Source organism: Lepidochelys kempii, chromosome 2 (assembly GCF_965140285.1).
Source record: "Lepidochelys kempii isolate rLepKem1 chromosome 2, rLepKem1.hap1, whole genome shotgun sequence".
NCBI lineage: Eukaryota > Metazoa > Chordata > Testudines > Cheloniidae > Lepidochelys > Lepidochelys kempii.
In genome coordinates, this window is record NC_136381.1 from 160,947,799 (window position 1) to 160,964,211 (window position 16,413).

The window sequence follows — 16,413 nt, forward strand, 5'->3', positions numbered from 1 at the left end:
TAAGGCAGGGTTTTTGGCCCATAGTGGCAATTAACAAATCATTTACATACTGCAGAAGGAGAGCCTCCTCATTATCCCACTCCTGTAGGTCCCTGGCCAGAGCCTGGCCAAAAAGGGTGGGAGAGTTTTTAAATCCCTGGGCCAACACTGTCCAGCAAAGTTGCTTTTTAACCCTTTTTCGGTCCTCCCACTCGAAGGAGAAGATCTCCTGTGATGGGGTGGCAACTGGGATGGTAAAGAAAGCATCTTTTAGATCAAGAACTGAAAAATGGGTATACTGTCCCCCTATAGAAGCCAATAAGGTGTACGGGTTAGGGACAAGAGGGTGCAGAGTCTTAACCCGTTCATTGACTGCCCTTAGGTCCTGTACCAGCCGATACGTGCCATTAGGCTTCTGTACGGGTAGAATGGGAGTGTTCCAGGCTGACTGACATTTCCGGAGAATACCATACATTAGGAATTGATCTATAGTTTTCTGTAAACCTTCTCTGGCTTCCCTCTTGATTGGATACTGTTTTACTTGCATTGGGCCTTTTTCTGGTATGAGCTGAATAGTAATAGGGGTCTGGTGGGTGGCCTTTCCTGGAATCCCTGATGCCCACACGAGGGGGTATACCTGGTCTTCCCACGGACTCCATTCTGGGGCTTGCATGGCTGAGGGCTCAACTGCAAGGGTCATGATCCAGGCATTCTCAGGGGGTAAGGTAAGGGTTATTTTGTCCTCAGTAAAATACAGGGTGGCACCGAGGCGACAAAGTAGATCCCGTCCCAGCAGAGGTGTTGGACACTCAGGGAGGTATACCAGCTTGTGGGATATAGTCCTGTCTTTTAAAGCACATTCCGCTGGGGCATACACTGGGCACTTGGTGTCCCTGCCTGTGGCTCCCACCACAGTAAGGGAATCTGCTACTGGCAACTGAAGAGGCTGATTTACGGCAGTTCGGGCCGCTCCAGAGTCCACTAAAAAATCTATTTCTGAGCTTCCCACCCGCATCTTTACTCGGGGTTCCGGGGGTAGGGTGGTCCGTCTTTCCTGACACCCCTATTCCTGCTCCACCATCGCCATTATAGGGGCCACCCCCCTTTTCTTTCCTTTTTGGGCACTTATTTTTCCAGTGTCCCTCCTGTTGACACAGGGCACACTGGTTGCGACCCAGTCGTCTCTCCTGCAGGCCCAGACGGTCGCGTCCACGGCCCCTTCTCTTAGTGCCTGCCTGTACCGCTGTTACCATTAATTTTACTTGCTTTTTTTTTTTTTTTTGTCTTTCTCAGACTATAAGCTCGGTTTGCAGTCTCTAAAATTTGTGCCATGGTCATACCCATTAAATTCTTTTTTTTTTTGTAACTTTCTCTTAATATCAGGGGCTGCTCTGCTTGTAAAAATTCCCTTAATAATTGACTTAGTTGCCTGATCATCGGGGTCTGCATTAGTGTTCTGTCGAATGGTGTCCCGAATACGCTGTAGAAAGGCCCCTGGGCTTTCTTTTAAATCCTGCATTACTTCATATGGCTTTGCCCAATTATTATGTCGGACAGCCGAGTGACGGAGTCCATGCAAAAGCAACTCCTTATAGGAGGTAAGGCGGGTCATATCCCCATGATCATTTGGATCCCACCTGGGGTCTGCTCGGGGGACTTGTGCATCCGGGTCAGGGACATTAATACGATCCCGGTCGTACCGTCTCTGCGCCTCCTCCCTTGCCTTGGACACAACCTGTTGTCTTTCAACCTCAGACAATAGGGTTCGCAGGAGGACGTTACAATCATCCCAGTCCGGCTTGTGACTACTGAGGCACCCCTCAAAGACTGATATAAACCTGCTTGGGTTGGTGGAAAACTCTCCTGCCTGTGCTTTGAAAGCAGCCAAATCCACAGGATTAAAGGGCACATGAGTATAAACCTGCATAGTTGTGGCAGGACGCCTGTCTGATCCAGACAGGGCGACTTTAGTTTTGGTGATTAAGGGGTATAGGCCAACCATTGGGGACTTACAAGGTGTGGGTGTAGGGGCCGAAGGGGACACCGGCTCTGCCATTACAGTGGGGGTGGGGGTCTGGGGACTAACATTAGCTGCTACCGAACCAGTTGGAGTCAGATTACAGCGCTGTAAAATATCTGGTCGAGTACATAAAGTCAGAAACAAATGCGCATACATATGTTCATTCCATTTCCTTGTTCTCTGACAGAACAGGAGTAACTGAAGGATCGTGTTGTAATTAATTGACCCTCCTGGTGGCCACCACTCCTGGTCCTCTAGTTGATATTGAGGCCAGTCAACTGTACAGAATCGTTTTAATTGGCTCTTAGTCATCGGATCCGCACCAAATACCTTCCAGTTTGCTAGAATGCACTCTAGGGGCGTACACCGTGCCCTAACCTCTGAGCTCTGTCCCTGTCCCATACCTACAGGGTAACTCTGGGCGTCCCCAGGTTCCAACAGAGCATATAATTCGGATTTTAAAAGGTTCCTACCTTATTTAAGGGACCGGTTCTTCACCGCCGTCCTGCAGCTGCTCCTCCCCCACGTCTAAGGGACCGGTTCTTCACCGCCATCCACAACTGCTTCTCCACTATATGAGTGCGTTGCACCGTTGTGCCCTCTGGGGTCGATCAAATCGCGTCTCCTCCGAGGCCCCCGATGAACTCACCAGTGCGCACTGGGCGTCGGTTCTCGCCGCAATCCTCGACCTCCAGGAGGGGTCCGGGCAAGGCTAAATTGCAGCCTCGAGCCCACCCAGGGACGCCAAAAGCTGTTACCGGCACCCAGTGCCGAGAGGCTGAACAACAGCTTGAGTTGGTTCGTTACCCGGTGTGCTACACCCAATAATTACAACGGGGTGGAGAAGCAGAAAAGTTTATTTGAAGCTTTAAAAAGGTACAGGGAGATTTGAATTTCAAATCCTGTACAACAAAGCAGGAAGTTACATAGGCTTTTATACATTTTTTTTTTAGCATACTTATCCAATAGCAAGCTGCTTTAAGTATCCATATAGCTAGCCAATCCAGTTCCCAGCTAGTTCCCTAATTCTCTGTATCATTTGTTAAACTATATATAAAGCTGCTTTATTCAGCATTGTTTTTTTATATTTCCCCTGTTTGGCCTTGCTTAGTTTCAGGCAGTCTGACTCTGCAACATACTGTTGCAGATTCTCAGCATAACTACTGTGCGTGCCTCCAGGCGGGGGGGCCAAGGACACTTGGGCCTAGCACGCAGAGCTGCTGCGAGTGCCTCCAGGCAGGAGGGGGGGGGCAAGGACACCGGGGCCTAGTGCGAGGGGGCTTCATTGACACTCGTGGTCTTTCATCCCCTCGAGTTACCTAGTGGCCATGCCCCAGTGTTCCCAACAATTTGATTGACCAGTTTTTTTAAAAAAGAATTATTTTGGTATGGCACCTCACTTCATGTGAAAGCATTAATAGCTGATTTCCTTTTAAGTACATTTTAAGTTTATGGATATTCTTGGTCTAGATAAAACTTAGTCCTGCCATGAGTGGAGAGGACTGGACTAGGTGACCTCTCTAAATCCTTCCAGTCCTATGATTCCAGACACTATGGATCTAGTTTGCAGCAATGCTCACTTATGGCTTTTACTTCCAGATGGCATTATATAATATAAACAACAAGGACTCCTTGGTGTTTTTGTGGATACAGACTAACACGGCTACCCCCGATACTTGACATTATATAATATAGTTGATCTGTTTTAAACAATTGAATGCAAAAATACTTTTTTTTCTGTTTAAAGTCCATTACCCTTTGGCGTTCATTATTGTATTTTCCACAATATCACTTAGTTACTTCTAATTTAACCACCACAGTTCATGTAATTTTTTTTTAACTAACTGAAATACACAGGTATATTTACACATGCTATTTCTAGAGATAACTACTATATAAGGATGTAGATAGCTGTTGTCCCAAGATCCACCATCTGCAGAGTTGTAGATCAAGAAAGGCTTAGCCACTTTTATTATTAACATATGTTTATAACAACAGCAGCAATTTTTTAAGAACCTTTCAGGGACATATCCAAATAAATAATAGTCCCTGTCCTAAGGATTTTACAATCCAGGTTAGATACAGTGATAGGACGCAGGGAGATGACATCACATTGAGGAGGAGAGGGAGACATACACAAAACAAGGTGACAAAGTTGCTTGCAGGTAATATGATATTTAATCTGTTTAACTTAGTTGCTTGAACAGACAGACAAAAAATAATCCTTGGAAAAGCCATGTGTTCACTGTGTCAGCTCCCTGAAACCAATGCTCTTTGAGGTCCCTAGGACCTGTCCCAGGAAGTCATAATTTAGGACATTGGCTCCCAAAGTGTAGTCAGCAGATCCCTTTCTTCTGGTTTGTAGAATAAAATGTCTAAGCAACAAGTGGCCATGGACTAGGAAGTTGAAAGAGGACATTGTAAAAGAAATGTAGACTAAGTGGTCTGTGGAATACAATGTGGAGAACTACTCTCATATAGAATATCTCCTCCCCATCGTGATATTCACTATTCAATGAGAAAACCTGGATTTGTGCTGGAAATGGCCCACCTTGATTATCATACACATTGTAAGGAGAGTGATTCCTTTACATAAGCTATTACCAGCAGGAGAGTGGGGTGTGGGGGGAGAGAAAACCTTTTGTAGTGTTAAACACCCATTTTTTCATGATTTGTGTGTATAAAAACAAACGTCTTCTGTATTTTCCACAGTATGCATCCGATGAAGTGAGCTGTAGCTCACGAAAGCTTATGCTCAAATAAATTGGTTAGTCTCTAAGGTGCCACTAGTACTCCTTTTCTTTTTGCGAATACAGACTAACACGTCTGTTACTCTGAAACCTGTCAATGAGACTGCAATCCCTAGAATATGGCCTGGGGGTGGGGTGAGGTGGGGTGTCCACTAGTGCTTCTACCAGTGGTGGTGTGCAGTTAGTTCCTCCGTGCTGGTTTTCTATTACCCCTTAACCATATTCTGTGGCAAGGCCAATAGATGCTGTAGCATTCTGGTGCAGCACTAGTGGGATGGTAAAACAATAGTAAATGTAACTCTGTTAAACTCCCCTTCTTCCTGCACCTCAGTTTAACTCTTTGCTGAAGCACAGATTAGAGTTCTGTCTGGTAATGCTACAGCTGTTGTATGTGAAACCCTGATAACAGGTGTTAATAGTTACCAGTCCATTTCAGAGAGAGACTACCATACACTGTCTTACCAAAACATTTAATGCACACAGTAAACAGTATAAAATATGGTAAATGGTATTTGGAAAACTATGAATAACTTTAAACAAAAGCTATTAGTAAATCTATTGGTGTTTGTTTTACAGAGTTCCCCACTTTGTTTCTGTTACATACATTAAAATATAAAGATTCAAGATAATATCTCTTATACTTCAGTGCGCGCGCACACAAATACATTCCCCTCTGATTTTCTCTGAGATGTCTCTGTAGTGTGGCCATAATATGTTCTGTGTGTCACCTGGACTCCCCAGAGCTTGAGAAGAGTGGGAACATCTGTCTTTCAACACTTCAGAACCTGTCAGCAAACAGTCTGAGGATCTCCATAGCTAGTCCTATTCCAGCCCTTGGGTTAACAGCTGACTGCTCCTCAGTTGCCGAGGAAACAGAAATCTGCAGCTTGCATTCAAAATGGTACTGATATTGGGATCAGCATATAAATCATCCATTCCCTCGATCTCTGTAAGGCTCTCATTCTATAGGGCACCATCTTCTCCCCATAAGCGCAGCTAAGTCAGGCAAGAATTTAAAAACCCGCACCACACTAAGCTCTGCTCCATTCTCTCTCTTTAACTGAGGCAGAATTGCAGTTTAGAGCAGTTAGCTGATAGCTAAATGTAAGTTCTGCTGGCTCTGTAGCCTCTAGGGCAACAAATGCTCACCCCAGCTCTCCCTCTGGGTCTATGACACAGACCACAGTGGACAAAACATCCCAATGGAGGGCTTCTCTAGTAAGTAAAGCTGGAATAGCATTGCTCTGCATCCAAAGTTCTACATGACTGGGATGCAGCCCTCACAGCACATCTCGTGGTCTTACAATGATCAGCTGCTGAGTCCACGGGGCTCCCTTTTTAACTCATATATTCATAACCTGCCCTTTCCCCTCAGCCACCTGATGCTCTGATAGGCTCAGCTTTTGGAGGGTGACCCGCCAGGCGGATTGACCACAATGAAAAGTTCCTGTACAGATTCAGAAACAGCTACTGAGCATGTCTAGTAACTGCCACACCCAAGTTCTGAATGCTCTGTGCCCTGACTAAGTTGCCCTCCATGTCCTTCCCACCCTCCAAACTGTTTCTCTCCTTTGTTGAATCAAACAAGTTCAAATGCTGCAGTATAAAGCATGTAAGTTACACAGGCAGAAGATATATTAAAAATAGGTCTTACTGAATTAAATCTAAAAATGAATTATACACTGGATACAGTATTCCTCTTGTTTAATTTGCTATTTTAAAACAAATTCATCTTCTGCCAAACTTTTTTATTCAGAATGCAGAACTGTCTTGTAAAGGTCTTCCGGAGGGAAGCTAGAGGTTTTGTCAGCTGAGAAAGTTTGGGACAGCAGATGGATAGGACCATGGGATAAGGACATTAGTTGTACGTTTCAGTGATCAAAAGTGAAATATTTAACACTGTTGGCATTTTAAATTGTCTTTATTAGGTTTCAGGTTAACACATCATTGAGATAAAGGGAACAATTTACACTTCCGGAAATGTTTCAGGCTGTCTGCAGTCATCTCTGTCCAATTTGTTTGTATGCTTGGTTCATGTTACAGAAGAATTAGAAATGTAAATATTTGTTAAAATATTTTAAAAGAAGGCTTATATTTTGGAGCACAATTTATCAGCAAATTCCATGGCAGCAAAATCACAAAGCACATCTCCTCTTGCAGAAAATGACAAAGCCACCAATTTTTTCATCTCTGGACCTAGATTTAATGATCTGGCCCTCTTAAGTAAAAACCACCTTGATAGAACAAAATGTGGTGGAAAACTTTCAGTAAGAAAACTTTTTTCTGACTTTCCGAAGTAGGCAGTTCCTTCTAGGGTGTTTCTTCTAGATCTGTATTCCAAATCCTCTTCCAAGCTGCTGTGTTGGGGTTGGGAACCAGAACCATCAAGGTCGATGCCTCTTTATAGTTGGATGGAGCTGTTGGTCTTGCTCTATACAACCCTGTTGGTTCCCAGGGACCACCAGTGATCTGTGGAGCAGTTGATGGTCCACAGAGTGCTGATTGGTGACACGGTGCTGGCTCTTCTTCTTGCTTTCAGTTTCTCCATCATATTGAGAAAAGCTAAACATATATTAAATACTCTCCTAGTCTTTTCCATTTAAGCAATTGCTGTAGTTGACACAGGGATTTTATGATTGCAGAGAGGAGCGGAGTGATTTATGCAATCATGAATGTGCGAGGTGCTGTCCACAAGTCAATATCTCTATTGAGATGTGGATCACATTTGGAAAAATCCCTGCTCTTCCTAGTCAAGCTGCTCTGTAATGAACATCAATTAACTTGCCTTTGCTTCCTGTACTGTATCGTACACATGTGCATGCAGTTATGCTTTTGTCTGCAGGCTTTCTGTATAAGCAGCCATTCTGCCCTGCATTTTGGGGACAAGTATACTGCAACTCTGCTAACTGCAAGGGCTGTGCCACTTTCATTTGTGTCTTCAGCATGTGGTTTTTGCAGAGCATCAGCAGTGCCTTCTGTAGTCTTTGTGGGCCATGACAAAGAGCTCCATCTTGAGTGATAAGGAGTATTTTATTAAACAATCTGAATCCTGACACTGCTGTGCACTAGTATAATTTATGATTGCAGATAAACTTTTTTGTTAGCTGGCTTTGTGGTAGAAATGAAATGCTGGGGTTAGTTTAATATTTCTTCAGTGATCCACAAAATCTTTAATTATTTTCCCGGGTTCAGGTTCTACTTCCTGTATAGAATTAAGTCCTTAAATTGCTATGAATACAGCCCTCAGGTCTTGAAATTGTTTTTTTAGATTAGAATTGTGGTATACTTTGTTCCAATTCTCCTGAAGATATTTATCCTATGTTCGCTTATTGTTTTTACAGGTCATCTGAACAAGAATCACCAAAGTGAGTTTTCTTATAAGCATACAGACATTCTACTGTTGAAAATGGGGATTTCAGATATGAAGTAAAATTATGAATGAATGAAATCTTTGAAGCCTTTCTATTTAAATAGTTAGAAAATGTCTTAAAAAAATCTTTAAAAAAAATCTCAAAACTAAGCTTTAGAAACATGTTGAATTCTAACATGCCAGTAAGCATCCAAACATCGTAATTTGCAGTGTCACTTCTTTAAATTGCTCCGTAGAATATATAGTAAAAGTTTAATTATGCTAAAATCTGTTGGTGATTTATCTGGTAATTCTTTATATAGTACCAAAAACATTAAATTAAGCAGTTTGGAAGTCACATCCATCCCTAGTGCTGTTAACTTTTCCTGCACTGGGGAATCATTATGGACTGTAATCTGATGTTACAAGAGAAATGTGAACATTTGCTATATTCCTCAAAGATTATGTTAGTGTGATCCACTTACACATCTAACTTTGGTATCTTTATAATACTGATTTATATTTGAATCATAAATATCTTGAGGTATACAATATTCATAACAATAATTACTAGAGAAACCAAAATCTTACCCCACTAAGCCCGAGAGACTACTGTTTTGTATGTCATTAGACTGCTGACAAGAAGATCCCCCTGTGCATCTCTGCTGCTACAACTTCCAGAACACAGTGCTGAAATGAAGAATACCTAATCCTTCAAAGTAAACATGTACTCCTTCTTGTATTAGTGTAAAACTTCTGCCAATCTGCTCCAACTAATCCTCCGCTGTTCAATACAAGAAGTGAGGTAGTTGGAGTGCATGCAGATAAATGCTGGAACTCAAATTTTTGCACACCACTACAAATAATGGCACATTCTCTTAGAACTTCCTACTTATTATTGCACCCTACCTCATCCCGAACCATTTCCAATGGCTCTTTCCAGCTCCAGGAAACAGAGTTAAAATAGCATTGTAGGGATGATGTGTACTTTAACTTAATTTTCTATGTCTTGGTTTTCAGAGGGTTGTTTTTGTTGCTCTAGCTCTTCTTGTCCTGGTTTTCAGAAGTTTGGGTATAGCTGAATTCAATATTCTGGCATGGCAGAAGGCACTGCTGGGCAACCATAACTGCATTAACGAGGTTTTGGTGAAGTTCATTTCCTTGTCATTTTTAAGAATAGTTTCTCAGTATCCCCATGTTCCACAGCCCAGCTCTTTTTTTACTTCCTCTGGCTCCTTGTTAATGATTGCCTTGGCCACAGGATGCACTGGCTAGATGTTAGTCACTTCACTGCCTCTGCATCATCTTTGTGACTTCTTTCTCTCTGCCTGTATCACAGCCTGATTCTCCTCCACAGGGAAGGGTGGGCATTGGAATGGGACCCACAGGCTATGGAGCTGGAGAGAGAAGGCAGGAACTATGCAAGGACTAGCCTGGAGTCAGTGGGGAACGTTTTTTGAAGAGAGAGGGTTTTGGGGGACAGAATTCAAAGCCCCCAACGTTTCCTACTGCACAGCTTTCCTTTGCATCCCACTCTTTCCTGCACTGCTCCAACAACCCTTTAATTGCTCCTAAATTCTTCCCCACTGCTCAGAATTCCCCACCACTGGTCCGACACTGCTCCATGACCTCCAATGGTCACCTCCTCATGCCCACTGCTCTCACTTCCCACCCCCGCAAACCCCCACTACTCTGAGCACTGTTCCTCCCTCATCCTTGCCAAGTCCACTACCCCAGACCTGGGCCTAGTGTATGGGGAAGGAGCTCTACACATCCATCTGTAGCATAGGAAGCTCAGAGAGGTGTGAAGTGGTTCATTAATATCAGTGAGGTGTTCTGTGCTCAATGTCCCCCTACTATCTCAGCGCTGTGTACTGTGCCATTTTACTGAACATGCTCATACCCAGCTCCCCACCCTTCCTCAGTTTTAAAGGGGAAACAGAAAAAGGAGCTATAGATATGAGAAGGCTTGGGGAGGCAGAGATGAAACTTCTATAAACTTTACCCTTAATAACTTTTTCAGTATTTTCAATATTGCTTCCCCAACAGCTGGATAAATGCCAAGTGGCTGAGATCAGTTTCAAGAGGATTAGAGGCATAGTTTGAGCCCCAGATGTACGCAAAAAAGTTTTAAAAAACCAGATGATTTTATCAACAGATGTTGGGTTTTTTTGAGGGGTAGCGCATATCTCATGAATGCCTTGTTCAAATGACCCCAAATTTTGACCAAATCACCTTATTCCCCACCCCCATGAGGCATGGTAAATTTGAAGATAATCCAAGTAATGGATTTTAGAGCATTTAGAATAGTCTGCTGTTAAATAGAAAGTGACGCTCAACTTTAACTGGCGCTCTGCTATAAGAAGTTGACATTACATGTTTGTAATTACTACTGTATGTTGAGTTTAGACCCATGAATATCAGTACCTTTTTAATGTACCTTCTTTTTCTTTTAATGAAGGAATGTATTGGAAAATAGTCCAACACAGAACTGTCTGACTCATACCTCACCTGTTGCCTTGTCCCAGTCTCCCAATGGAGTTGGTAACTTTTCAGGCTCTTATCCATTGGATGGGGTGGACAAACAGTTTTTAGAAACATATGACAATGTCACCAAAGGGAGCTTAACAGAAGATTCCAGTCAGTACTACTGTGAGAAGGTAAGTTGTTTAACGGAGAATGCCTAGTATAAATGTGCATCCAGTCAGTGAGATAAAGCATTCATAGGGTTATTCCAGCAGTGTTAACTTGACTGTTGCACAATTTACATGTTTAATGGCATGCACTAATAAGAGTAAGTCTGGTCTATTAAGATTTACATTTACCAAAGAGGAAAACACTATGCAATGTGGCAGGCAAGTCTGCCAGCTCTGTGGCTTTTCCATAGGCTCCAAATTTTCAGCCCCATCTGCAGAAAAAAAACCCCTAATTTAAGGGGAAAGCCCCATATAGTTGTTTGCCCTTCACCCTAGTTCCCCGTCTCTGGAGGAAGAAAAGTCAGTCAGAGCTGTTATACATGCCGGTAGACAGCAGTGCCCCTCAGCATATACAGCAGGCAACAGCTGCCCACCACTCTCTGGCTCCCCTTGCCCCTCAATCTCTCTAACCCCTTTTCCCCATCCCCTCCAGAGAGAGCTGCTGCCCAGGGCCCCCCATCTCCCTCACTAGTACCAACTCCAGTGCTATGCTGACTATTCCCAAGCACCATACCTAGCCCTGAAGCCCCCTTATTGCTTCCCCTCCCCAGCCTCACAAGTCTTCCAGGGGTCTAACAACCTTCTACTCCCCTCCTGTTTCCTTGACTGCTTCCCTCACCCTTCTCCCCCTCCATACTGCCGAACTAAACCACGTGTGGGAAGTGGGGTAGGGGAGAGGTGTATGGCAGAGTAAAAATGCCTAGGGTGTGGCAGGGAATGCAAGGGTGGAGGGTGGAATAGCTAAAATTGAGCCTCTTGATGGGGAGTGTGAAATGCTATTGGGGGAAGATTAAATTCAAATGCTTCAGGACAGAGAGGGGGATAATAACAATGAAATGTGGATGGTGGATAAAATGACATTCCTTGGGGTGAAGGACTGAAATGTTGATGTGGGCAAGCGCGGAAGAGGAAAACAATCAAATGCTGGGATTTCCTATTCCCTCTTCTCTCCCCTCTCCCCTTTTTTTTTTTTTGCCTTTCCCTAGTTCTAAACAGTTTTATGTAAATATACTGAAATTTATGCAAGTTAGACAAATTTGCATGGCCTGTGCTTTTTGCTGTGAGGATATTGGCAGTTCACTTAATATATTTTAACAGTTTCTAAAACTAGCACCCGGTCCTTGCTGTCCTTAAGGGTTTAAATCCGTAGCTGAATCAGTTGGATTGATGTGTGCGTGTAGAGCTGGTCAAAAAATGGACTCAGTCCTGCTGGTAATATCGACATTTTGAATTGAAACAAAAAGATGTAATTTCTTGTGAAATTCAGATACATAAAAATGTTTCATTTTGATGATGTTAAAACATTGTATTATAACACATAATATATAATATAATATGAAAGTCAAACACAAATTAAATGAGACAAGAAAGTTGAAATTAATCATTTAGATTTTTCCCATCAAAAAGTTTGTCATCAGCATGTCTCTGCAAAAAGTTTTGCTTTTAGCAAAACATTTCAATGACACTTAATTTTCTTATGGAAAATTGTTCAGTAAGATTTTTCAACCTGCTCTATGTGCAGCCATTACTTTCTAAGTTTTGCACTTTAGATTATAGTTTCGAAAAATCTAAGTATGCTCAGCATGCAATTTTCCAACGCCAGTAACTCAGTCTAATCGCAGTTAATTCTGCTGTGAATCCATAAAGTAAACTACCCCTCAATTAAGATTATGTCAATGCCAATTTTTACACCTCAAACTTCAGACACTCTGGCTTGTGGAACTCTTCAAAAAGATTCCAAATATACTTCTTTATGGAAACATTTATTTTTTATAGTTCTTGAAATCAATAATGTCTAGCCTACTTTTGTCTGAAACTTAACAAAAAGTCCTCTTTGGCAAGGGATCAGGCATTGAGGAGGTGATCATTTCTAAAAATTGTGGGCAACAGGCTTGTGATCAAAACCATTGTGCATCATTAATTGTGGTAGTCTCTGCCACTTCCAGTATAATAAACAGCAAAATACAAACAGTTTTTGTGTACTGTACAATCCTAGCTCCTCATCATTTTTACCATGTTTACTTTTTCTAATATGAATTAATAGGAAATATTGTGTTCTTTTTGCCATTATTTTGTGTAAAGAAATAGAAAATATTAGAAGATTTTTTTTTCAATGTGTTGCAGAATGAAGTAATTGATGGAGATTTGCTTTTGGTGCGAATCACTCCAGATGAAGATGGGAAATTTGGATTTAATCTGAAGGTAAAAAGGGAGCCTTAAAATCTCATGAACATGCAATATAGTTAAGTAACTAGTGTCTTAACTGAACAAATCAATATTGTTTTCCATTTTTTATATCCATGTTTACATCAGAGGTAAGAGATTAAGGGATATGATGAGCCTTTGCTGTCCCACAAGGATTTTTTTTTGAAGAGTTAAAAACTCTAGCCAAGATTTTTCAGAAATAGGTGTTTAAGATTAAGTTCCTAAATTGCTTATATAGGCACCCAAATAATGGCCTAATTGGCTAAAGTAAGTATCCAACTGCTTCTGTTGTCTTTAGTAGAAGTTGCTGTATGTCCAACACATCTGAAAAGCAGATCATTTATTCAGGTGCCTACCAGTGGACTATGGAGCCTAACTTCAGGCGCTCATTTTTGGAGAACTAGGCCCTTCATGTTTTACAATCAACAGAACATGTTAATGGTGTGTGTGCACCCAGTGGTGAACCAGTTATTGCAAAGGTGACAACTAGTAAATGAAGGAATTGGAGGAGGAGGTGCAGCGGCAGCTTCCGTAATTTCTGATTAATGTCCTTTTTAAGGCCCTGTTACACTGCCTGAATATATAAATATATATATAAAGTGGCTATAGTGAAAATGAGAACCAGGCTCCAGTTCTAGCATCTGATCCCTGTCACTTATTTGTGGGCATTGTTAGGTCACCTGTTTCACTCACGAGTCCTGGGGAAGATGTATTTTATGTCCATAAGACTTCGGTGTCATATAAAATAAAAAAGGGATAAAAAACCAACAACACTTGGAGATTCATAGTTTGATCCTGCAAGATGCTGAGTTCTCTGGTCCCAGTTCAGCACAGCACTTAAGCATGAGTACTGAGCACCTTGCGAGGTCAAGCCCATGACAGTGAAGTACAAAGCATAAATTTTATATTCACATAGGAACAAAAAATAGACTATTTGTTGTATACTGCGTACATCCTAATGGTATCTTTATAGTCACTGTTTACTTAACATCTTTTAGGGTGGTGTTGATCAAAAAATGCCTCTGGTGGTGTCAAGAATAACTCCAGGATCATCTGTAAGTAAATCCTCATGTAGTTTTTCAGTGTATGGCTTTGTAGCAAAGCTAATTTTTTTCCAGTGTCTGTACACATGAAGTATATTGTAACACATAGCTGAAATGTCTTTTTTATGACTCGTACAGTAGATACATCATCTAAATCAAATTTGGGAGGACAAATGTCATTTTATTTTAAGTTTTTATTTTGGGCACATACTTCAAAGTATATTTTCCAAACTTCTATAACAATTGAGATAAGACCAATTATAATTTGATATGAATTCTGTGTGGTTTCTGCTGCAGTCTGCATACTGCAGATGTTTCAAAAAGAAAGGTTTCATCGTAATTAGACCACAGTATAATACAAGAATTCTCTAACTTTTTTGTAGCACAGACAACATCACAATAGAGAAATTGACTTGTGTCCCACATCCTGCCCCAATCATGAATGTGTGGCCCACATTACCTATCTTTGTCATCATGTAACATCCGTGTGGCAGCTACAGCTTGCTTTTTTTCAGCTTTCTTGAACAAATAGAATTACGCAAATTAATGAATTTGTAGTTGTCTCAAAGAAATGTATGAACTGAAAACAGAGGAGCCAGCCCCACATGACCAGTTAGTGCTCTCCTGGCAGACCACCAAGCAAGTGAACAAGGGGCAGCAACGTTTGGGAACCTTTTATCCAATCCATTAGATTTGTTTTATGGGAAAGAGGTAACTTTACATGGCAACTAAAGGCAACAAGTTACATTTTCTGAAAGTACAATAGAACCTCAGAGTTATGAACACCTTGGGAATGTAGGTTGTTCATAACTCTGAAATATTCATTACTCTGAACAAAACATTATGGTGGTTCTTTCAAAAGTTTACAACTTTTGACTTAATACAGCTTTGAAACTTTACTATGCAGAAGAAAAAAACCTGCTTTTAATCATCTTAATTTAAATGAAAAAAGCACTAGAACAGTTTCCTTACCTTATCAAATCTTTTTTAAACTTTACCTTTATTTATTTAGTTATTTACATTTAACACACTACTGTACTGTATTGGCCTTTTTTTTTTTTTTTTTGGTCTCTGCTGCCGCTTGATTGCATACTTCCAGTTCCAAATGAGGGGTGTGGTTGACCGGTCAGGTCATAACTCTGGTGTTTGTAACTCTGAGGTTCTACTGTACTTCAAGATTAATGTTGATCTTACCATTTTCCACAAAAAGTAAAGTTTCAGAGTAACAGCCGTGTTAGTCTGTATTCGCAAAAAGAAAAGGAGGACTTGTGGCACCTTAGAGACTAACCAATTTATTAGAGCATAAGCTTTCGTGAGCTACAGCTCACTTCTTCAGATGCATATCGTGGAAACTGCAGCAGGCTTTATATATACACAGAGAATATGAAACAATACCTATTCCCACCCCACTGTCCTGCTGGTAATAGCTTATCTAAAGTGATTTCCAGCACAAATCCAGGTTTTCTCACCCTCCACCCCCCCACACAAATTCACTCTCCTGCTGGTGATAGCCCATCCAAAGTGATAACTCTTTACACAATGTGCATGACAATTAAGCTGGGCTATTTCCTGCATAAATCCAGGTTCTCACATCCCCCCCACCCCCATACACACACAAACTCACTCTCCTGCTGGTAATAGCTCATCCAAACTGACCACTCTTCAAGTTAAAATCCAAGTTAAACCAGAACATCTGGGGGGGGGGGGTAGGAAAAAACAAGAGGAAACAGGCTACCTTGCATAATGACTTAGCCACTCCAAGTCTCTATTTAAGCCTAAATTAATAGTATCCAATTTGCAAATGAATTCCAATTCAGCAGTTTCTCGCTGGAGTCTGGATTTGAAGTTTTTTTGTTTTAAGATAGCGACCTTCATGTCTGTGATCGCGTGACCAGAGAGATTGAAGTGTTCTCCGACTGGTTTATGAATGTTATAATTCTTGACATCTGATTTGTGTCCATTTATTCTTTTACGTAGAGACTGTCCAGTTTGACCAATGTACATGGCAGAGGGGCATTGCTGGCACATGATGGCATATATCACATTGGTGGATGTGCAGGTGAACGAGCCTCTGATAGTGTGGCTGATGTTATTAGGCCCTGTGATGGTGTCCCCTGAATAGATATGTGGGCACAGTTGGAAACGGGCTTTGTTGCAAGGATAAGTTCCTGGGTTAGTGGTTCTGTTGTGTGGTATGTGGTTGTTGGTGAGTATTTGCTTCAGGTTGTGGGGCTGTCTGTAGGCAAGGACTGGCCTGTCTCCCAAGATTTGTGAGAGTGTTGGGTCATCCTTTAGGATAGGTTGTAGATCCTTAATAATGCGTTGGAGGGGTTTTAGTTGGGGGCTGAAGGTGACGGCTAGTGGCGTTCTG

The 16,413-nt window shown here is 41.7% G+C and overlaps 1 protein-coding gene across 8 annotated transcripts in view; it reads left to right on the plus strand.

Moving 5' to 3' along the window:
• PTPN3 (protein tyrosine phosphatase non-receptor type 3) overlaps positions 1–16,413 on the plus strand; it is a 278,122-nt gene that overhangs the window by 195,779 nt on the left and 65,930 nt on the right. For all 8 annotated transcript variants that reach the window (XM_073332642.2, XM_073332646.2, XM_073332643.2 and 5 more), the window contains 4 exons: positions 8,091–8,114; positions 10,560–10,758; positions 12,919–12,996; positions 13,998–14,054. In XM_073332642.2, the coding sequence (XP_073188743.1) occupies positions 8,091–8,114; positions 10,560–10,758; positions 12,919–12,996; positions 13,998–14,054 (358 nt within the window). The remainder of the gene's footprint in view (positions 1–8,090; positions 8,115–10,559; positions 10,759–12,918; positions 12,997–13,997; positions 14,055–16,413) is intronic.